General features: G+C 41.2%; 2 protein-coding genes across 3 annotated transcripts; both read left to right on the forward strand.

Moving 5' to 3' along the window:
• The first annotated feature begins 2920 nt into the window (after positions 1–2920).
• LOC147307806 (tripartite motif-containing protein 16-like) lies at positions 2921–5107 on the forward strand. Of its 2 annotated transcripts, XM_086273005.1 has the most exons (2): positions 2921–3763; positions 3938–5107. In XM_086273005.1, the coding sequence occupies exons 1-2, from the start codon at positions 3423–3425 to the stop codon at positions 5091–5093; spliced, it is 1497 nt and encodes a 498-aa protein (XP_086129131.1). In that variant the 5' UTR covers positions 2921–3422; the 3' UTR covers positions 5094–5107. The 2 variants fall into 2 exon arrangements, with proteins under 2 accessions (XP_086129131.1, XP_086129130.1); XM_086273004.1 differs by having other exon boundaries at positions 2921–5107.
• Positions 5108–12366: 7259 nt separating this feature from the next.
• On the forward strand, positions 12367–17237 carry LOC147307807 (uncharacterized). The gene is made up of 2 exons (XM_086273169.1): positions 12367–12689; positions 13176–17237. Exons 1-2 carry the CDS (start codon positions 12443–12445, stop codon positions 14003–14005), a joined length of 1077 nt encoding a protein of 358 aa, XP_086129295.1. The 5' UTR covers positions 12367–12442; the 3' UTR covers positions 14006–17237.
• The last annotated feature ends 5627 nt before the right edge of the window (positions 17238–22864 follow it).

Genomic DNA, 22864 nt, shown 5'->3' on the forward strand with positions numbered 1-22864 from the left:
CTTTTGGTGTGTTACAGCAGCTTCTGCTCTAAAAGAAACAAATAAATAAAAAGAAAAGAAAATGTGTAACATGCTCATCAGCTTAGCAGTGTCTACATATTTAATTCAGCTTCTCAATCCTGTAGTTGTAGCTGTTGTCTACAGGGTTTTGCTTATTGGTTGTTATTATAGGTGTGCTCTATATCTCAGCAATGTGTCATTCTAGGATGATAGGTTTCAAGCTGGTCAAGTGCCTCTATGCACTTCATTAGTTTAGTTATTCTCTGTATTGTCTTCATCTCACATGTCATTACACTGAGTTTCAGCAAACCTTAAGCTTGATGCAGACTACTGCTTAACAATTATCCACCTTACATCATAACCGATTAAGGTGCCTCTTCATATTAATATTATGTCATTGTTAATATTATCCTCTTTGTCTTATATGACAGCAATAGCATATTATAATATTTTATCAGTGTGTACCACTATACTACTCCTGAGCCAATTTGATAGTTAGGATCATCTTATTCAGCAAACAGATAATTTTGGATTCATCCAATCTGCGGTCACATTTGTTCTCTCTGTTGCATGGCGGACCAGGCAGTTCTATTATAATATATTATATTTTATTTTGTATCCATCAAGGGCTTCAGATGACCTGCAGAATCATCCTTTTCCCAGGGTGGAGACAGTTACCTTTTCACACACTGTCCTTGGCTGAACAATGACACAGCCTTAATATACCTTATTAAAATATTTTCGTGTGAATTATTTGCTTTATATTCATTTTATACATTGTGGGCATGGTCATCATGCCAACTGTGTTTCATTGTTAATATCACTTTACAGGTTGTTATCCTTGCTATTATTAATTTCAAATACTCTAAAGATAATTTCTACTGTAATTTTCCCTTTGTTCATCTTTATTTCGTACTTTTTATATTTATATCTACTCAGTGGGGTCTGTTTTCAACCCTTTTAAACTACTTCAAACTACTGTGATCTCTAGTTTTCACTTAATAAGGGATTATTAAGTTCTTCCTGATATGGGTGTTGCTGCAGATGCGGCTGCAGGAGTGAGTGATGGTTTACTAAAAGGATTGTGGGAACTGCAGTGTCTCGTCTTCTGGTTTTACTAAACTGGCAGTTGAGTTCTATTCTTCTGACTGTTTATAGTTTGTTTTCTTAAATCTCTCAGTTTACAGACACTGTTTTTGTCCGGCGTCTGGACTTTTCTTTTCTCACCACTGCTCGTCAGCAGGAGTGAGTTTTAATTTCACTTGCTTGATTACCCATCTTATTTATGTATTTACTTATTTTTGTTTAAGTAATATATACACAATACAGCTGCTATCACCTTCGCTGGTATTAGAGACGAGAGTGGTTGCTCACACGCCCTTCTACTTTCGGACTATTTCCAAAAGCGGTGTGAACTTTACGAGACGGAACTCGACCGTTCTCTCAACTCACCAGCACGTCAGTGAATAGCAGTAAAAGAAAAACACAGTAGGAGCAGCTCAGTCTCTTATTGGACCGTGAAAATTCAGCTTGCTCCATTAATTAAAACAATACACACACACACATTCACATTCACAGCTTCGACGCGCGCGCGACCGGAACCCTTATGATAAGGGGAGCTCCCAGAGCTACTTACTCCCTAGACCCAGCTGGGGGAGCTACCCAGAGCTCCAAAGCTACCAGTCGACGAGCTCCCAGAGCTACCAGTCGACGAGCTACGCTACCAGTCGACGAGCTCCCAGAGCTACCAGTCGACGAGCTACTTCCGCTATTTTAAATTCCCTGAATTCAAAATGCGCTTTTACGCAAGATTGTGTCAGTGTGTCTGTATCTACCTGGTCAGTGTCGCCGGGTCTGGTCCACCTCGATCGGGCCCCACCACCGTGGGTCGCTTTCTAAGAACGTTGGCCAAGACTCGAATTTAACGCTCTTGGTCTTTTATCACACACCTAGTATGTGAGCTGTCGACAGACGAGCAACGTGGACTGGTCACGGAGATGGGACACGATGGAGGCGCTCCGGCTCCGAAGGACCAAGAAATGTTGGGGGAAAACTCTGTAAAAAACCCAGGAGAAATAAAGACACAATGAGACAAAGTTACTTTCTTTATCAAACGTGTACACGGGTGAGCTGCTAAGAACAACTCACACCATGCACAGTGGCTTGGTAATTTTTATAGGCACAGAGCACAGAGACAGTGAGAACAGGATAACAAATAATAAACAGATGAAATAAAACAACTCCATATATGGTGCTAGTCTCGTCAGCAGAGAGCTAGGGAAGATAAAACAATCTAAAACAATATGTCCCAGAAACAAGATGTGTTTGCTGGGAAAGTCTAAAAAGATAATTCTAAACTAATCTAACCATAGGCAGAGGGCAGACAAAAGGCATCATTGTACATTTAAAAGAAGGTAAAGAAACATAGAATCATTTTTCCTGTAACAATAATTAAATAATAGATGGATTCAATAGCAAACTGTGCCTCGTTCTCAGATGGACAGCAAGTGGAATGTGATAGATGAGATGAGGAGATGGAAGGAAGAAGAGAGGCAAAGAGTGATTCACAGGCAGAGCTTAGTTTATTTCCCAGTTTTGTTGCCTTATGGTTCCAAGCGCCGTGACCAATCTTTGCGTTTTATTATTATCTCATAACACTTGTTTAATCAGCTACCCTCTCTCCTGTGGACTGTTTAATCTCTACAGTCTCAGATCAACACAGCCCTGCCCTCCAGCACTATCAGCAGCAAGAGCAGAAGCAACCCCCCAAACAGCAACATTGTACCCATCAGGTAAAAAATGGGCTACGTTTGCTTTGCATTGTGCCCACCTGATGACAGTGATGTAGTGTGATGTGATTCCATATTAGATTCGTGATGAATGTGGGTTGTTGTTCTTCAGCCTGCTTCTATGTGCCCTTTTTAACTGTGAGCACCCGCCCCTTTAAACATCTCTGCACTGCCCTGACTAAATGTATATATAAACTGTCTCTATGGTTTACAGTCTGAGTCTGACAAGCTGTCAGCTGTTCATTTCTGCTATTTGAATTGTTAAAAGAAACAAACTTTTCATTTAGCAGATTAACAAAAAGAATAGAGAGGCATCCAGTTATTGACATTTATATTATTTAGTTAAAGGTTTGAACAAAAAACAATTAAACACAGAGCCTCTTCCTGCTTTCTGGAATGAATCACAGCATGAAAACCCTTCCTCTTCTTCCTGCTCTCTAGCTCAGCACCTCCTGTCTGTCCATATCTTTCTGTGTTCCCTCCCCTTTAGATCTACATTATGAAGATGGGTGTAACCAACGTGTGTTAGAGCTGGCAGGCCCCATTCACAGCAGCAACACTTGTTGTTCAGATCAGACCAGTTTCTATATTAAGGAAGTGAAACTTACACAGACACTGACACTGAGAGGAGAAATGGCGCAGAAAGGAGTTCAGCTAGACCGAGAAACCTTCTCTTGTTCGATCTGTTTGGATCTCCTGAAGGATCCGGTGACTATTCCCTGTGGACACAGCTACTGCATGAAGTGTATTGAAAGCTTCTGGGATGAAGAGGAAAAGAAGAAAATCTACAGCTGCCCTCAGTGCAGACAGACTTTCACAGCGAGGCCTGTCCTGGTGAAAAACACCATGTTAGCAGTTTTAGTGGAGCAGCTGAAGAAGACTGGACTCCAAGCTGCTCCTGCTGATCACTGCTATGCTGGACCTGAAGATGTGGCCTGTGATGTCTGCACTGGAAGAAAAATGAAAGCCTTCAAGTCCTGTTTATTCTGTCTGGCATCTTACTGTGAGAAACACCTTCAGACTCATAATATTGTTGCAGTTTCATTAAAGAAACACAAGCTGGTGGAGCCCTCCAAGAAGCTCCAGGAGAACATCTGCTCTCGTCATGATGAGGTGATGAAGATGTTCTGCCGTACTGATCAGCAGAGTATCTGTTATCTCTGCTCTGTGGATGAACATAAAGGCCACGACACAGTCTCAGCTGCAGCAGAAAGGACTGAGAGGCAGAGAGAGCTGGAGGTGAGTCGACAAAACATCCAGCAGAGAATCCAGGACAGAGAGAAAGATGTGAAGCTGCTTCAACAGGAGGTGGAGGCCATCAATCAGTCTGCTGATCAAACAGTGGAGCACAGTGAGAAGATCTTCACTGAGCTGATCCATCTCATCCAGAAAAGAAGCTCTGATGTGAAGCAGCAGATCAGATCCCAGCAGGAAACTGAAGTGAGTCGAGTCAAAGAGCTTCAGGAGAAGCTGGAGCAGGAGATCACTGAGCTGAAGAGGAAAGATGCTGAGCTGAAGCAGCTCTCACACACAGAGGATCACATCCAGTTTCTACACAACTACCCCTCACTGTCAGCACTCAGTGAGTCTACAGACTCATCCAGCATCAATATCCGTCCTCTGAGCTACTTTGAGGATGTGACAGCAGCTGTGTCAGAGGTCAGAGATAAACTACAGGACATTCTGAGAGAGGAACGGACAAACATCTCACTGACAGTCACTGAAGTGGATGTTTCACTGTCACAACCAGAGCCAAAGACCAGAGCTGGATTCTTAAAATATTCATGTGAAATCACACTGGATCCAAACACAGCACACAAACGGCTGTTATTATCAGAGGGGAACAGAAAAGCAACATTTATGAATCAACAACAGTCTTATTCTGATCATCCAGACAGATTCACTGTCTGGTATCAGGTCCTGAGTCGAGAGAGTCTGACTGGACGTTGTTACTGGGAGGTGGAGTGGAGAGGGGGAGGAGGTTATGTAGCAGTCGCATACAAGAATATCAGCAGAAAAGGAGGTAATGAATGTAGATTTGGACGAAATTATAAATCTTGGTCATTAGATTGTAACAACAACAGTTTTACATTTTGGTACAACAACATCCAAACTCGTGTCTCAGGTCCTCGTTCCTCCAGAGTAGGAGTGTACCTGGATCACAGAGCAGGTATTTTGTCCTTCTACAGCGTCTCTGAAACCATGACTCTCCTCCACAGAGTCCAGACCACATTCACTCAGCCGCTCTATGCTGGACTGAGGCTTTATTATGGAGCCACTGCTGAGTTGATTAAAGTGAAATAGACTGAAGTCTTTCATATTGTTGTAAGTTTAAATCTGTATTTTAGTTCCCTTTTAGTTTCTCTCCATCATTATTGTGGTATTTATGTGCTGCACATAAATCAGATGTCAGTCAAACATTATGGGCAGTACCTCGACATCTTCAACATGTTGTCTTGATGTTTTTACGTTTTATAGGTGGAGCTCTTTCCTGTGTCTGTTCAGCCATGGAGACTATCAATGCTTATGGATATTTTTATTTGAAAAATTTCTCCACATGACAACATAAACTTCTCTATCTTCTAAATGTTTACTGAATATTTTTCTTAGGTATTTGTATGTTGTTGTTTCTCTTCACTGATCTTAACAGAGAAGTCTACAGACCTTCCTTTATCACACAGATTTTATTCTCATTTGTACATTTATAAAGAAAACAATTAATTACAGAGCAATAAGAAATTTTAAGAAAGTGCACTATATCATAATTTATAGTAAAGTGTATTAAAGCATCGTTAGTTAGTCACTTATTTAGTTTGGAGCTGTATCATCTGACACTGTAGAAACATTTCCTCCAGCTTCAGCACAGAATGTTAAAAACAGAACTATTAATGAGAACAAACAGTAGGAACACAGTATCAGCAAACATCATGGCTTAAAATGGAGAGTAAAAATCTAAAAAGAAATAAACAAATTAGTAAAAAGGATTTCCTGTTGACATGTTATTGGTCCTATCTTGTCTGCAGCACCTCCAGGATGCTTCTTATATGTTTCTGGTTATTTTTGCACCAATTTTAGTTTTTGTCAGTAGGAAGTTCAAGTTCAACTCAGTGTGTTTGTTTGTTTTTTTCAAACTGATGCCTGACCTTGAACACCAAACATCTGTCAATAAAGCAATGATATAAAATGCTTATATTAGTACTGAAAAACTGCATATCCACTTTACAAATATAAATAATGATATAAATCCACAGCTGAACTGGAGGAGCAGCTGATCTAGTTCACTCATGTGTTTCTGGACTAAGAGTTGGAGCAAATACCTTATGATTCAGTGATGTTTGTTTTTGTTCAATATTTTGTAGATCCAAGAGTGAGTTTGACTCATGATGATGATGTTCCGAATTAAACAAAGTTGGTCACAAATTCTTCAAAGCTGTTTATTAAGAATATATTCACTTGGACTCATGAGACAGGCTTGTGATCCAAGGGAGCCATCAACTGGACAATTACTGACATGACAACAAAAAAGCTAAGTACAGAGGGGGGAACAGAGGTGAAAATACTTGCTTTAAAGGATTGTAATGTTTCCTTTTAAAATAAGTCTCTAAGGTCAGACAAAGGGACAGAAACTCATAGCTTTCTACCAGCCCAATGACAAAACTATAAGTTGTTTTTTAACATCTACTTTTTCATCTATTTGGCAGTCACAGTGAAAAGTATAAACATTGGCACGCTTTGTCTTGTGATTCTGCTGTTCGTAAAAAATGACCATGCGCAAAGTACCAGACTTTAAGGCTTTGACTTGATGCCAATGGCCTGAGGAGGACAGTATTACCCTTGGACATGTGTAGTCTGCCGTCTACTCAATAGAAGAAGAAGAAGCGCGGAAATGGCACAACTGTCTTCAGTTTCTGGGAGAGTTTAACAATGAGAGACTGATGATGCAGAAGAAATCTCCGTGGTTAAAAACATTAAAAACAGTCGTCCAGGATGATGAGATCCGCCACTGGCTCAGACTGCTGTATATCAGCCGGAGACCCGAGATGAAGTCACGCAGCAGGTATGTAAAACTGTGATGTTCTCAATGAACTAACACAGGAACGATCTGAGCTCAGTCTGTAAGCTAACAGGCTAAAATCAGAGAGCAGCTAATCAAACAAGCAGAGGTGTGGACTCGAGTCACATGACTTGGACTCGAGTCAGACTCGAGTCATTAATTTTATGACTTTAGACTTGACTTGAAAAAATGTTCTAAGACTTGTGACTTGACTTGGACTTTTACACCAATGACCTGGGACTTGAATTGGACTTGAACCGGTTTACTTGAAAAGACTTGATATTTTACCCCAAATATAAAATTTAACATGCATATTATATAGAGATTGAAAATGTGACGTCATTCACGGGTAGAACCGCAAAGGATTCTGGGAACTCGTGGCAAGCGGTACTAGCGCACGCAGGCTTTCAATTGAAACCAGTCACACAGCGATAAAAAGAAACACAAAAATGTCAAGAAGCTGTTGTATTATTAACTGCAATAGCCGGTCACATGACAGCCACGGGAAGCCGACGGGTAAAGAGATCGGTTGTTATCGGATTACGTCGTTGAAGAGAAATTGTTCGAGCCGTGTTTCCGAAGTAACAAAGACACGACTGGATTGCAGCCATTCAAAGATCAAATATAACGTCCCAGAACCCTCCAGCTCACAGGTTAGTCTGCTGTTGTAGTTAATACGTCATTTTCATAACATAATTGGTGATATAGGTTACAAGCAAGTCTGGCGCTGAACAGAAATTGTCGCGCTATGCTCCTTTATTTATTGTGCATAAATAGTGAATTGTCCTGACACAATATTGCGTTTCGCTTCTGTTATTATGGTACATTGACAAAAACATATACTTTTATTCACAGGATAAAACAGGTTTTTTGTATCACTAATTGTCCAGTGCGATTACAGCATACAATATTATTGTCACTGCTACATTTCTGTAATGAACCAGAAATTATTTCCACTACTAATTAATTACCGTTGAGCTCAAAGGTTATATTAATAAACGTATAACGAATGTGTATTTATGAGGACGATTTGTGAGACTGGTAAACTTATGATACGTACGATGGTCTTTAGTTCTACACGGTGCATTTCAAGGTCCTGCACCCATCCGTCGGTAAACTGTACCTGGGCTTGTTGCAGTGACCGGAAGTTACTAAACTTCATGAGTGTATGCGCTCACTCCAAGAACCGTATAATTATAAATATGCATATAAATATGCTACGATGAGATAGCTGACTTCATCTAACTAGCAAATGTTGTCCAGGCTACGTTGGTGATGCAGTTTTTTTAATGTATATGATATTTTTGTCATGCGATTTTAAAGCCGGTGTTGTGCCAAAAAGTGATTGTCTGCCAAAAACTGATTTCCAGTGTTTGTGTATTTTTTATGTGTAATATCTTTACGTATGTTCGTAAATAGACTTCGGTGAACAGGGGATACAAAGGGGTTACATAAAGAATTAAAAAATTATCTGTTTTTTAAGTATCTTTACAACTTGTACTTACATTATAACCAATCCGGTCCTTTATCCCCACTTAAAATATTTTTACAGAACTATTGTAATATTTGCTGCCATTTCTGCTGTCCTGTTGGGCAACTTACTCTTACAAAATACATTTTTAATGTTAATGAGATTTTTTTTACTGCATAAATAAAGGTTATATAAAAGTCGCTGCCAAAAACTGATTGCGGCTTGTATCTTGCTACACGAATGTTGTTTGTGGCTCAAGATGACTTTATGTCATCCATAAGGGATGCATTTGACATATGTTTAACATATTATAGCCCAACAAGTTACTTATAGCACTTTAAATATGAGCAATCGCTTTTTGGCAAATACCGGAAATCAGTTTTTGGCAGACAATCACTTTTTGGCACAACACCGGTCCTACAACCGCATCCAAGAATAACATGCAGCTTATCTCAGAACTGTCGGTGAAAATTATTCTTGGAGCTAGGTTTAATTGAGCTGCATTTTAAAGAGGTGCAATTTCACAATTTGTGTATATTTTCTAAGTTCACTATTTTGTCATGTGTTGAGAAAAACACAGATTTAAAAATTACATGGTCTAATATTTACATTTAGCATAACTGCAACATGCTTTTTTCTTTTTTTTTTTTTAAAGACTCGAAAGGACTTGAAATTCAAAGTTTCAGACTTGTGACTTGACTCGGACTTTTACACCAGTGACTTGAGACTCGACTCTGACTTGCCTGACATTACTTGAGACTTGACTTGAGACTTACTTGAGACTTGCAAAACAATGACTTGGTCCCACCTCTGCAAACAAGTGCGTCCGTTTTTTTTAAAGGTCAACTTTTAACAATAGACTTTCATGAGACACATCAAAACCAAACAGGGAGGGAAAGCTTCGGTTTTCTGCACTGTGCCACAGTTCGCTGTCTGCTTCGGTTCACGACGCCTCACTCCGGGGCTACAGACAGTTCTCTGCCGCCTGTGGTGCTCCTCACCTCCGTCTGCACCCACAGACTTCCCGAGGTGGAGGCAGGCCGGCAGGGACTTTGAGAGATGGGCTTTACTTTTAAAAATACCCCTTAATCAGGGTCTAACTCACTAAAAGATGGCCACATGTCTCTCTCCAACTTAATCTCTTTCTTTTAAGTAATTGTTTTTCATTGAAATGAAATTAATTGTTCAATAAAATGATTACATTTATAATTGAATTAAAGTTAAATGAATCAAGGTGATTTTGACTTTGCTAGTTAACAGGAAGAGAAACAAACTTACACAGGATAAAATGAAATTTGGACCCAGCAGAAAAAGTCAGATCACAGACAAACAGAAACATTCCTCTTTGGCTAAAATAAAATGCAGATTATTGCTCATCTGCAGTTTTAATCATGGTGAATAATTTATGATTCAGCCAAGTAAGATTCTTCTGTGTGGAGGTTTTTCCCCTGTCAAAAGGCATTGACCATTACCTTCATCTAAACATGGAATTTAAGTCATGTAGTTGCCGTTGTTTGTTTTTAAAGAGGTCATAATATTTTTGTGATGGTAGAAATTTATCTTCAAAGTAATAGTTATAAAGTGAATTAATAAGACTTTCCAACAAAGAGAGGGAGTCACATGGTGCTTCTGAAACATTTGTACAAACCTCTCTCACATATGTGAGCAACATGCTCACAGTGTACAGCCCTGCTGACTGAGGCTGCACCTTTACCTGTCTAATCTTTTTCTTTTTACTTTGTTCCTCAAGTCCCACATCAACATGAAGTGTAAGGAGGAGGAAGATCTGGCTGGCCAGCAGGTCTGGAAGCAGGAGAGGAACTTCAATCTGGACCAGGAGGACACAGATCCCCCACAGATCAAAGAGGAACAGGAGGAACTCTGCATCAGTCAAGAGGGAGAACAGCTTGTAGTGAAACACGAGGATGAAGGCATCGTCGTCTGGAGCGGGGAAGAGCGGCTCAGACAGCTGCATAACATCTGGAAACCTGAGAAAGATTTACAGACCAGCGGTAAAACTGTAATCGCTTTTCTGAAGTGTTAACATTAATATTAAACCTACAGTTTGTATCAGTCAGATCTATTTAATGTGTATTCGTGAAAACATGACAGGGAGTTTTAAATGGACTGGTTCTTATATAGCGCTTTTCTACTCAATCTTGAGCACTCAAAGCGCTTTACAAAACTTGTGCATTCACCCACTCACTCCCATTCGCACAAGCACATTTTTCTTAGTGCTTTCTACCAACATTCAGACACACATTCCACAGATCAAAGAGCAACTTGAGGCAACTTGGAGTTAGTATCTTGCCCAAGGATATTTGAAATGCAGACTAGGTGAAGCCGGGAATCGAACCGATCAGTAGATGATCTGCTCTACCGCCTGAGCTACAGCCACCCCCAATAGTGAAGATTATTTTGAAAAATATCAAGATGTAGATCAGTTTCGAGATCAACTCCAAAATAGATCATCAGTCAGTCAGTAATAAGTGAGTTCTTTTTTGTTTGAAAGGTTTTTTTTACTCTTAATGTTGCTGAAAAATGTCAGAACTCAAGTTCTCATTTGCATCAGAGTGCACAAATAACTTCATTTTTACACACTTTTAATTTCACCTGCAAATGTGAGCAACATGCCCTCATTACAGACTTTAACTAAAACTTTATCTTCTCAGAAGTGTTTTTCTATAATTACATTTTTTTTATTGTTCGTTTAGAAGCAATAGTGGAGAGACCGGCTGACTGCTGCAGAAGAAATCTGCTCTGAGGTTAACAGAACGTCTGATCGTCCAGTATGAGATCAACCTTCAGCAGAGACTGCTGGATATCAGCCGGAAACCCGAGATAAAGTTACGCATAACAGGTAAAACTGCGATGGTCTCAGTGGACTAACACAAGAATACAACTCATGTAGGACCTGATCAGAGCTCAGCTTGTAGGCTAACATACTGAAATCAGGGAGCGGCTAATCACACAAGTGCGTCTCTTTTTTACGGTGAACTTTTAGCATTAAACAAACCTTGAGACCGAGAGAAAGTGCCTTTATAGAAGATTTATTTAGAAGATTAAGATAAAGGAGGCAGGGAGGGAAAGCTTCTGTTTTCTGCACTGTGCCACAGTTCGCTGTCTGCTTCGGTTCACGACGCCTCACTCCGGGGCTACAGACAGTCCTCTGCCGCCTGTGGTGCTCCTCACCTCCGTCTGCACCCACAGGCTTCCAGGGGTGGAGGCAGGCCGGCAGGGACTTTGAGAGATGGGGGTCTAACCCTACAAGACCATCGTGCCTCCCCCACCATCCTCACTTCATGTTAAAATGTATATTTTTCAACTGAATTATATTTGGGTTCAAGAAAATGATGAAGTTTTTAAAATAACTTTGTAATGTTCTAATAAACAGTCTTAACTCGAACTAAATCAGCTCAAATCTCACAGATGTCAGTGTTATTCACAAAGCATGGAAACATAGTTGTTAGTTTTGAATGCAGCCACAGCAGGCAAACTATGGCTGCATGCTCCAAAGAACAGGAGCACAGTAACTGAACACACTCTTAGCACACTTACATCTGATTTTGGGAACAGTTAACAGATCTGAACCTGATGACCTGAGAGGTTTAACTGGGTCAAAGGTCGAGAGCCAATTGAGAACTGTCCGGTTAAACCAACTAAATGATGAAACCTTTGATTTAAAATGTCATGATCAACAGTATCAAAGGCAGCAATGAGATCAAATAGAACTAAGACTGAAACTCTGAGTCCCTAATAATCTTCAGATCACTGATGACTTTAGTTGGGTTGATTCTGTGCAATGACTGGCTGTGAAACCTGACTGGTACTTATCTGCTATGGCACTGTGAGATTTTCAGTTTAATCTACAACAATGACAAACATTTACTTGCAGCGTGAAGCTGGCAGCAGCTACCTGAATGATTTGTACTCTGAACTTTCCTAATAAGAGTATCAGAGCTCGAGAGTAACTTACACTTTCATTTTTCACATTTGTACAGTTTAAATTTCACTCACATATGAGGACATGCTCAGAGTGGACTATATTTGCTCAGATGTGTTTTCCTGTCATCACATTATTAACCTTTTTCCTCAGTGACCCTTTGTTCCTCAAGATCTCCCCCTAACATGAAGTGTGAGGAAGAGGAGGGCCTGTATGACCAGCAGGTCTCCAACCAGGAGAGGAACTCCAGTCTGGACCAGGAGGGCCCAGATCCTCCACAGATCAAAGAGGAAGAGGAGGAACTCTGCATCAGCGATGACGTAGAAAAGATTGTACTCAAACAGGAGGATGAAGGCCTCATCTGGACTGAAGAAGAGCAGCTCAGACAGCTGGATAACATCTGGAAACCTGAAATGAACTTACACAGCAGGGGTATGTAAAACCGTAATGGTCTTACCTAAAAATTAATATGACTTTAATTCATTCAATAAAGATATTTTGGAAACACATCAGAGTTCTTCAAGGCCAGTGTTTAAATAAACTCAGCTGATTGTTAGTCGAGGTTTTCTGAGAGCTTCGCTGCTTTTTATCCCCATATTTTAATCCTACTTTTAAATTTCCCCTTCTGTCTGATGTTTGTCTTATCATTTACATAAACATCTTTCCAACAGTAATTGGTGGACAAACTGTGATTGGTGCATAGAAATTTACTAACGTGTTAGAAGTGAGTGCATGAAATCTTATTTTAACAGTTTCCAGGTCTGGGTAAATGATATGATGATATTTCGGATGATATTTTGATTAAACTCTGTTGTAGAGTTGGAAATGGACAGCTGTAGACACCACTGCCGAGTAGTCATTCTTGTTATACTTCTATATTTATCTAAGACAAGTAATTTTGTCCATTTGTCACCTCAGCTTTCCCACAACAGCATGAATGTGAGGAGGAACTGGTTTTTGGGGACCAGGAGAGAAACTTCAGCCTCGACCAGGAGGATCCGGAGCTTCCACAGATAAAAGAGGAAGAGGAGGAACCTTGCACCAGTCAGGACGTAGATCAGCTTGTAGTGAAGCAGGAGACTGAAGGCATTATTATCTTCATGGTGGCTCCTACTTATGAGGAAAGTGAGCCAGAGCTGGACAGTGAACATCTCCTTTCTTCCAGCTCTCCTGAACCAGAGAGCAGAGATCAGCAAGACAACTTTCCTGTGTCAGAGAGTCAGCGTAAAACTGACACAAGTAAAAAGTTTGTGAAATGTGAGATTTGTGGAAAAACCTTTGAGTACAGATCCAAACTAACGAGACATATGAGGGTTCACACAGGTGAGAAGCCACATTCTTGCAGCACCTGCGGAAAAAGATTCAGCCTGATGATAAACTTGAAAACTCACATGAGAATCCACACAGGTGAGAAGCCTTATTCTTGTGGCATCTGCGGAAAAGAATTTAGAGACCAATCAACGTTCAAAAAGCACATGACAGTTCACACAGGTGAGAAGCCTTATTCTTGTAGCACCTGCGGGAAAAGCTTCAGTCAGAAACCAACACTGGAGAGACACCAGAGAAGCCACACAGGCGAGAAGCTGCACTCCTGCGGCACCTGTGGGAGGGGATTCAGTCAGATGATAAACTTGAAAACTCACATGAGAATTCACACAGGTGAGAAGCCTCATTCATGTAGCACCTGTGGGAAAAGCTTCATTCAGAGGATACAGTTACAAAGACACATGAGGATTCACACTAGTTAAAAGAGAGAGAGAGAACTGTCAGATGAAGCAGTCCACTGAGAAGCCAGATCAGAGCAGATCAGATGACCTCCTTCCTTAAAAAACTCTGTATTGTTTATTGTATGTAGGGGTGGGAGATATAGCCTCAAAATAATATTTCAAGAAACTTACATTTAAAAAAAATAATGTACATTTTATCAGCTCGGCAGGCAGCAGCATTTATATGTGTAAGTAAATGATGGATTTTCCATCTTTCTCTTCCAGTGAGCTGCTGTCACTGATGACAGCTTAGCTAATTCAAAGTGTGAAAATGTGGCCACCTCAAGGTGCTTGATATTGTAAGGTAAAGACCCAACAATAATACAATGAAAACAGAGAAAACCCAAACAGTCATATGACCCCCTATTAGCAAGCGTTTTGGCGACAGTGGGAAGGAAAAACTCCTTTTTAACAGGAAGAAACCTCCAGCAGAACCAGGCTCAGGGAGGGACCCCCATCTGCAACAAGGAAAGTTTTAAGTCTAATCTTAAAAGCTGAAGGCTCTGCCTCCCATTCTACCTTTAAATACTCTATGAACAACATTATAGTGCAATGTTAGTGACACGGCATACATGAAATATGAGCACATAAGTATCCTCAGGGGTGTTTTTCCTGGAAGTTTTAAGAAAAGTGTATTACAAGTGCTTACACTCTAGCTTAATATCCAAAATAACCTTGTAATGCGGAGCCTGCACAATTCTGTCATATAAGCAGAGGTGGAAAGTAACGAATTACATTTACTTGCGTTACTGTAATTGAGTAGTTTTTTTGTGTATTTGTACTTTTTAAAGTCATTTTTCAAGTCTGTAATTTTACTTTTACTTAAGTATATTTTTTAAAAAGTATTGTAGTTCGCTACGTTTTCAATCACACCCGTTACTGAGTAAATTAAAAAAACCATTGCGCTTCGGAAATACTGCAGGGAATGATGGGTAGTAGAACAAATTGGCGCTAAGGTCACGTTAAAGATGGAGTCTGACATCGGTGTTATGGATCCAGTGAAAAAAGAAGCCCCGTCGAATTCTGCTGACCCTGAACTCGAAGAAACGGATGTGAACCCCTGGCCGTATTTAAGGGACCATTTCGGCTTCAAGTGCAAGAAAGGCAACAGCTTTATTATGCAGTGTAAGCTGTGTTTGCCCAGAGAGACCGAGTTAGCAGCTTTTAAAAATTCCACATCAAACCTGCGCAAGCATGTGGAGGTAAGTTAAATACAACTCGTACCGTTATGGTAGCAAAAAGGCTGTGTTCAAATTAATCACATTAAGTTAAGACATCTGTGAAGAACACAGATAACGTTGGTTGGTACTAGCAACTTGCTGTAATCGGGCACGTTGTTGTCCACGCAACTTACATTTTTTTTACTGGGTTGGTAAATTGCCAAAAGAAAATGTGTTTACCTACGTTTTTCCTGTTTGTTAATAATAAGAATTTATTTAAAAAAATAGTTAAATTAAAGACAGAAGCGGCTACTTTCTTACTTAACCCACATATGTTCACACTGCAGGCAAAAGAATAACAGAGCGCTCACTTACCTTAGATTAGTCAAAGACAGCTGACTTCTGTTACTTGTTAATTAGCACTTGCAACCTCCCGTTAACTAGCCTGTTACTGTCCAATAAAAAAAACCCACGAGGTATATTGGTATAATTTACCAGCGGTAGCTATGTAATGCATTGATGTCTTATTAGGGACATCAAAAAACTTTCTCTCAAACTTAACACTGGCCTGCCTGCCTCAGCTGCCTTCGAGCGTCTCTTTAGCTGTGCTGGACTACTGTTCACTGCAAAGTGAGCAAGGATGAACTCTACTAACTCTGAAAATCAACTGCTCCTCAAAATTAACAGGAAGTTCAGAGAGTAACACTCTAGGATGGATACAAAGGAACTTTAATCTAGAGGTACAGTAGGGCAGGGCCAAGTTTAAAAAATTCAAAAACATTTTTAAAGCAGCTGCCGTTCAGTTCAGTACTTGTTCTCTTATTTGACAGTTTAGAACACATTCTCATGTGAAAGAATGATATGGTTTTGTATTGAAAACACTGTGATACCTGACGGTTTGGTTTGGTTGATTGGTTTGGTGACCATTATCCATTTTCATGTATAGACTTGCAGTTTAACTGCCACTGCACTTTAATTTGTAAAGTTTTTCTTTTCACTAAAAAAGAACTACTTTGAGATTTATATCCCACTGTCCTTTTTTGCACTACTCAGAAGCGGCTGTCCTCCTGCTGACAGAAAAGTAACTATGTAACTTTTACTCTGAGTACATTTTAAATGAGCTACTTTTTACTTTTACTTGAGTACATTTTTAGACAGGTAATTTTACTTGTACTTGAGTAAAATTTCAGCAAAGTAATAGTACTTTTACTTGAGTAAAATATTTTAGTACTCTTTCCACCTCTGCATATAAGGAAAAGAAATTCTACCTGGTTTGTTTCATCTTGGGTCGAGCTTTTTAACCTCCTGCTTTTCCACCGTGTAGCACATCAGTAATTTCCATCCACTGACTGCTCTTGCTGTTATATGAAATGTAACTCGCGAGTGCTCCAGTGATGCATGGTTGAATCATTTGTTTACCTTTGGGTCGCACATCACTGCTGCTAGTATCTCCTGCTCACGTGCCTTCACAGCCCGGTTGTACTCAAGTGTGTTTTTGCTTAAAGTGTTGTAACAGGTTTGCTTTTTTCACTTTCAGTGGGAAAAGTTTTCTTGCATATTTTGCGAACATTCAGCTACCAAACTGTGACTGGAGCCCGACATATGGCTCTGGCTGTGAGACATGACTGGGGTTGACTCATTGGGGTGAATGCAAACACATGATGTTCCTCTAAACACACTTTTTTGTAAACATTTATACCAGTATTATTGCAGATCATATGATATGTCACAGCCCTAATTCTGTTTGTTGCATATTCCATTAAAACCTGTAATGAAGATGAAACACGTATTTACATTCATTTGATGTGATATTTGTATCGTGTTGAGCTGTGGAGGTGACAAAAAAGTTGCTGAGATGTTTTATTTTTTTGTTTAGTGGAGAGGTTTTACTCCACAGAGTCAAAGCTGGAAAGAAACACACATGAGACCAAACATTTTGTGATTTAATCTTGATTTTCATGAAGACTGAATTTCAGCATGTGCTCATCCTGTTGATTCGTATGTTGGTGTTGGTTATGTGTCTTAAAAGTGAAATAAAGATTTCTTTAAAACTTCTTGTGGCTATTTTTTTAAGGCACAATCTTTACAACATGAAACAACGTCTGTGAAGCACATTTTGTACAGTGGGCAGGGAGACTTGCCCATCACTGTGGTGGTGGGGTGGATGAGATTTGCCTGCGGTCACTTAAGGCTCTGTATGTTGTGGGTCTGTCCTGGTTGTCCTGCTCAAACATTGTATGGAAGTTGAGGTCAGTGCCTTCAGACCGGCCAACTATGGTGGTAATCATGGTCCCCTGTTTTATGAAGGGAGTTGTTAAGATTCAGTATTGAGGAAGGGTACAAGAGGTGATCGAAGAATAACCACACCGATCCGGCCGGGTGAAGTCAAACGATGATTTTAATGAATACACGCGTGGGAAGACAACTCTGTACGCAGACAGGAAGTAGTCTTCGACTTAATCAAAGCATGAACAGATATTTTATAGCATCAGGGTTTATTTACTGACGCCCCTTCATACGTCACAGATACATTTTATACATAGATCAGATCAACATCATCATGACTTTTCACCTAGAAAATCATCTTCTATTTTCATGGCTAGCCCTTCCTGTCTACCTTTCAGTTCTTGTCTTGTTCCTCTTTCTTGCCGAGACACCAAGAAACGGTTCCTCTTTTACCAAGACAATTTTGCAGTTACAGCCAAACATAACTACCCTCTCCTCTAAATAAATCTAATTTAAAGTGTGTGTGTGTGTGTGTGTGTGTGTTGACCTCACATGCTCTTTGTGTCACCTCTTCACCTACTGTCTGTGTCTCGTCCTCAAATGCTCTTTCTCAATTCACCTGTTGCACTTCTGACCTTTTACCAGACCAGAAGCTCACTGAGACTATGTGTATGTCTTCTACTAAATAAATGTTTTAATCAAGAACCTCTACTAAAACCTTAATATAAAATGATCTGATATATATGTGTTTTGTAAGCATGTATTGCAATTCCTTCTCTGGCTCCAAGTCACTTGCACAATAGATTGTCCGAACATCGCGCCGAACAAAGCTTCCGACCCCCAATTAATTGACCGAGCTCCAACTCTTTAATAAGCACAGATATGCATTGTGTATAAAATAGTCATAACTGCTTAAGGCCTTCTTAAAGCTATCTGTTACATTGTTAAAGCCTCGTCTTAGCCTGCGGCTCAAAATAACTTCCTGCTTCTTTCTACATACAACTTCCTGTCAGCCTGCAACTCAGTCTTTCTGAAAGAGACACTGTTTAAACCTTGGAATGCAATATCCATGCTGCAGATTATATTATTAATGCAATGACAATTATTTAACAATAGCAGTAAAATAATTTCCCTCCTCGACACTCCCCCTTTTGACCTCTGGAACACCAGAGGTCACAATACATTGTGTCCTCACGCAGACCCTTCTCTGGTGGTCTCGAACCTCGAGATCTCCAGGATCCTCGCCCCTCCTGTGGTCGCCGAGATCGATCTTCTTCTTAACTTATTGACTTGTATTTATGTATACTCTTCAACGTTACTCATCACTTTAAAATTCTTTAAGCGCTGGTTTCACGTCCAGTTGCTCGCTCTACTTTCCCTTATCTGATCATCAACATCCTGTGCACAAGTTGTCGCTGCTGCAAGTTAACCTACTCCAAAAGAAAACAACCACTTTAATCAATTATGTTTAAGCATATAAGCAATTGCTCCTGTATACATTTCATCATAGCTAAATGCTGCCTTGAAACAACTCCTATGTGTTAACACTAACTTCATTTTAAAACCTCACATTTCCTATGTTATCACCTGTTTTGGTATAACCTTTTTATTTCATTTTGCTCCCTTAATGTAACAATACCTTCTAATTCTAATGTATCAGACTTAACCAAAATATATACTTTCCTTCCTCTTTGGTCCTTCTTTAAGTTCAGTTAAAAGCTAAATGAATTTAGGGCCTTTTGCCTGGAATCACTACTGTCATGTGTGTTTCTTAACTCTGTGTCTGTAAGCGTGTGCAATCCTTCATGAACTCATATTATCCCCACAGTAGATTGGCTAATCATAGCGCTAGCCAAAGGCTCATGACCCTCCAGAGACAAATTTGAGCCACAACTCCTTTAAAAGCACAAAATGCAATATGTATAAAATAGTTATAACTGCACCTGAAATACAAAGTTAACATCATCATAAACATCTTATGGTCATCAAAGCAATGGGCAGGGCTGCGACCCAATTTAGCCCTGTCTGCGCACAAATTTTAGCCAACTTGTTTTTCAAATTTAGGTTCATCCTCTCTACCTCTTGCAAATCTTTATTCTTGAAGTGAGTACCATTGTCTGATCTAATTCTCTTGGGAAACCCATGCCTTGGAATGTAATGATTGATTAAGCACTTAATCACGCTTTTCGCGTCTTCACATTTAGTCGCCCATGCTTCGGGCCATCCAGTCAAAACATCCACACACACCAACAAATACCTCACCCCACCTGGGCCTGTATCAATCATGTCGGTATAATCAATCACGACCTCTTCTCCTGGCCTTTCTGGCATGAGAAACTTACCAGCTTCAGGTTTTACTGCTGGCTTTGGGTTGTGTGCCCCACAAATTAGGCACGTTCTGGCCTTTTCCAGTATCATCCTTCTCAAATCAGGATGCCACCATCGGCACAAATTTCTCTCCATCTGTTTCACTCCCACGTGACCAAGCCCGTGAGCCTCATTCACCTTTTGTTCCGCCATTTTGGCCGTTAAAGCGGGACGCCCATCTGGCCCCCTCCACAAACCGCCATCTTGCCAGGCTCCTTTGTTTTCCCACACCCCCTTTTCCTCTGGGGATGTCTCCTCCTGAGCCTGTCTAACTTCTTCCATGCTGTTAGTGCTAACCTCCTCTCCTGGGGTTACCTGCACCAGTTGTCTCTGTCCTTTGTAGCCCGCTGCTTCCTTTGCGGCTTCGTCAGCTTTCTGATTTCCTCTTGCCACCATACTGTCTGCTTGTGAGTGGCCTTTGCATTTTATAATACTTACCTCGTCTGGGTCCTCCAGGGCCTTTTTGTGACAGATGGGTGCATTAGTGGCCGTTCTGAACCCTGCTCTCTTCCACTGAGCCAGTTCCACATGAGCTGCTCCAAACGCATATGCTGAGTCAGTGTAGATGTTCACTCTCATGTTTTTAGCCAACCTCAGGGCTCGAGTTAGGGCTATCACTTCAGCTCTCTGGGCCGACTGTTGTCCCTCGATTTTTCCTTCAACCTGGGCTTTCTTAATACAGTCATGTGGTTCTCCTGACCCCATTAGGTCTGCCATATTTATTCCTTCATGTGTGAATATCAAATTTGGCGCCTCTAAAATTTTGCTCAACCTTTGTTGCGTCAGTGGAGTCATTGTGAATGCCTGTGAGTTCACATAGGCCACTACACTGTGTGTAGTAAGCACTTTCAGTGGGTGTTCCCTCACTATATGTGCTGTTTTCTGAATTATCTTTGCTACTCCTGCTGCGTGTTGTGTGCATGTGGGATGCCTTGCTTCTGTTGAATTTAATCTTATGCTAACATACATAAGTACATCCCTACCTCCCCCTTTTTTCTGAAACAACACACCATTCACAACTCCCTTTGTTTCTGAAACATCAAGATAAAATGCCTCATCATAGTTAGGTGTGGCCAGATCTGTGGCTCTTGACAAATCCTGTTTTAGTGAAATGAACGCTGTCTCTGTGTCCGGCGTCCAAGGCAATTCAGCCTTCAGATTTCGAACACCAACTTTCTTGATCAAGTCCCTTAAAGGGGCCGTTTTACCCACATAGTTCGGAATGAACTGCCTGCTGTAACCTGTCAAGCCAAGAAAGGAAAGCAACTCCTTCACAGTTCTTGGTTTTGGATGTGTCAGAATTTGGTCTCTGTGTGTGTTCATTAACCCCACTGATCTGTGTGCGATCACCCGGCCCAGGAATGTTACCTCTGGCCGGACCAACTGCAGTTTTTCTTTGCTCACTTTGAAGCCACACTCCGCCAATCTGTTCAACACCACGAGCAATGCTACCGCACAGGCCGCTGCTGACGGGGCTGCAATAAGAAGATCATCAACATACTCTATTAATGTACAGCCCCCTGGCAGTTGACATGGGGACAATGTCTCTTTCAACACCTGATTAAAAATTCCTGGTGAGAGTGCAAAGCCTTGTGGTAGGCGTATGTACCTAAATTTGCGGCCTCTGTATGTGAATGAGAAAATGTCTCTGAGTGACTCGTGCAGTGGGAGACAAAAGAATGCATTCGCTAGGTCAATACATGTGAACCACTTTTGGTCTTCAGTTTTGTGCTTCTATTATGGTCTGTTAAATGGTATGTCAGACTTCAGCCGGAACAGGACAGGCGAACAGTTAGCTAGACCTACATCTGTGGGCCCTGCGGACCACAAAGTATCAGGCAATTTTGAGAGCTCAGCTACTGCATCAGGATGATCCATTCTTTCCCTGCCATGTATTCTGGAGATTTCTTTATGTTCTAAGATCACTGCATCGTTGGACAAACAAGTTATGCGATATATTTTACATTTTGGTGCATACCAGACGTTTGGAATTTGGGTGCTTGGCCAGCATGCGTTGTCCAGCGCCCGCTTGACCATTGGTCCCAGATCTCTTGGCCCATGACCCTCGTGGACCGCCAATGTAATGTGAGGGGCTGAATCCTCTCCCACATTGTACCAAGGCAGTTGTTCATCAGTAAATTTCACAGCCGCGGCCACACCTTCTGGTCCAACATAAATGTTATGTGTTTGCACATTCCACGTCTGTCCCTCAAGATCAGACTGGAACTGTTCCCAATAGATATCGTTATCTTCCCTATCATAAAAGAGTGTAACGTGGAAAGGATCTCGCGGTGGGGAATAGACGGCCAGGCTCATTATCCAGGGTTTCCACAGCTGATAATGTCTCAGAATACCTTCTTCCACTAGCCTCCCCCAGTAGATTTCGGCAGTGGGTTGTTCAGAGTTCTGGACTAGATATTGAGTCTTTGAAGGTGATCCCAGTTTCACAAGCAGGTCCCTGCCCATGAGATTTTCCAGGCACCTGTCAGGACACCACATATTGGTGCTTCAAAGTCTGTTTTCCCAGCTGTGTCAATGCTGGATCATCATCATTGACAGCATAGGTTCTGCCGTCCCCACGCTGTTCAGTTTCTCCGGGCTCCATCAGTATTGCTCCCCCTCCCAGCCCCAGTCGGCTACTGGGTACTGGGGGCTGGTGCTGCATTCGGGTTTGGAGCTTGATGTGCTCCCCTGTAAGCAACTCTTTGTCTTGGGCCTCCTCGTGCCTGGGGTTGATAGCCTCGCCTCTGATAATTTCGCTGCGATTCAGGGCATTCTCGGGACCAGTGTCCTTCTGCTCCACAGCTGTAACAGCCAGTCCAAGACACACTGCCAGGATTCCCCGGATTCCGAGCCCTTTGTCCTCCCCTCACGGATCCACCACGCCCTCTCTGCGGTCCACCGGTCCCCCAATTCCCTACGGGTTGACGCTGCCTTGGTGCATTGGCGGGTCAACGATCATCAGGGTAGAGACCCGGATCCTGATCTGGCCAGTCAGGCACAGGATCGGGCTGAGGCCTTGCCACCATTATAGTCTTATTTAGTTCTTTCGGTTCTTTTCTTCGCATTATATTTTTCGCGAGCCTCA

The sequence above is a fragment of the Aulonocara sp. 'chitande type north' Nkhata Bay genome, linkage group LG18 (assembly GCF_057382095.1).
Source record: "Aulonocara sp. 'chitande type north' Nkhata Bay isolate Kocher_YH1m ecotype deep benthic linkage group LG18, A_spYH_male_GT1.1, whole genome shotgun sequence".
Taxonomy (NCBI): Eukaryota; Metazoa; Chordata; class Actinopteri; order Cichliformes; family Cichlidae; genus Aulonocara; species Aulonocara sp. 'chitande type north' Nkhata Bay.

Bases quoted from the DNA above. Each gene is read 5' to 3' on its own strand.
- LOC147307806 (XM_086273004.1), top strand. From the start codon at position 3,423: ATGGCGCAGAAAGGAGTTCAGCTAGACCGAGAAACCTTCTCTTGTTCG.
- LOC147307807 (XM_086273169.1), top strand. From the start codon at position 12,443: ATGAAGTGTGAGGAAGAGGAGGGCCTGTATGACCAGCAGGTCTCCAAC. The intron at 12,690-13,175 runs GTATGTAAAACC...TTGTCACCTCAG, and splicing joins AATGAACTTACACAGCAGGG to CTTTCCCACAACAGCATGAA.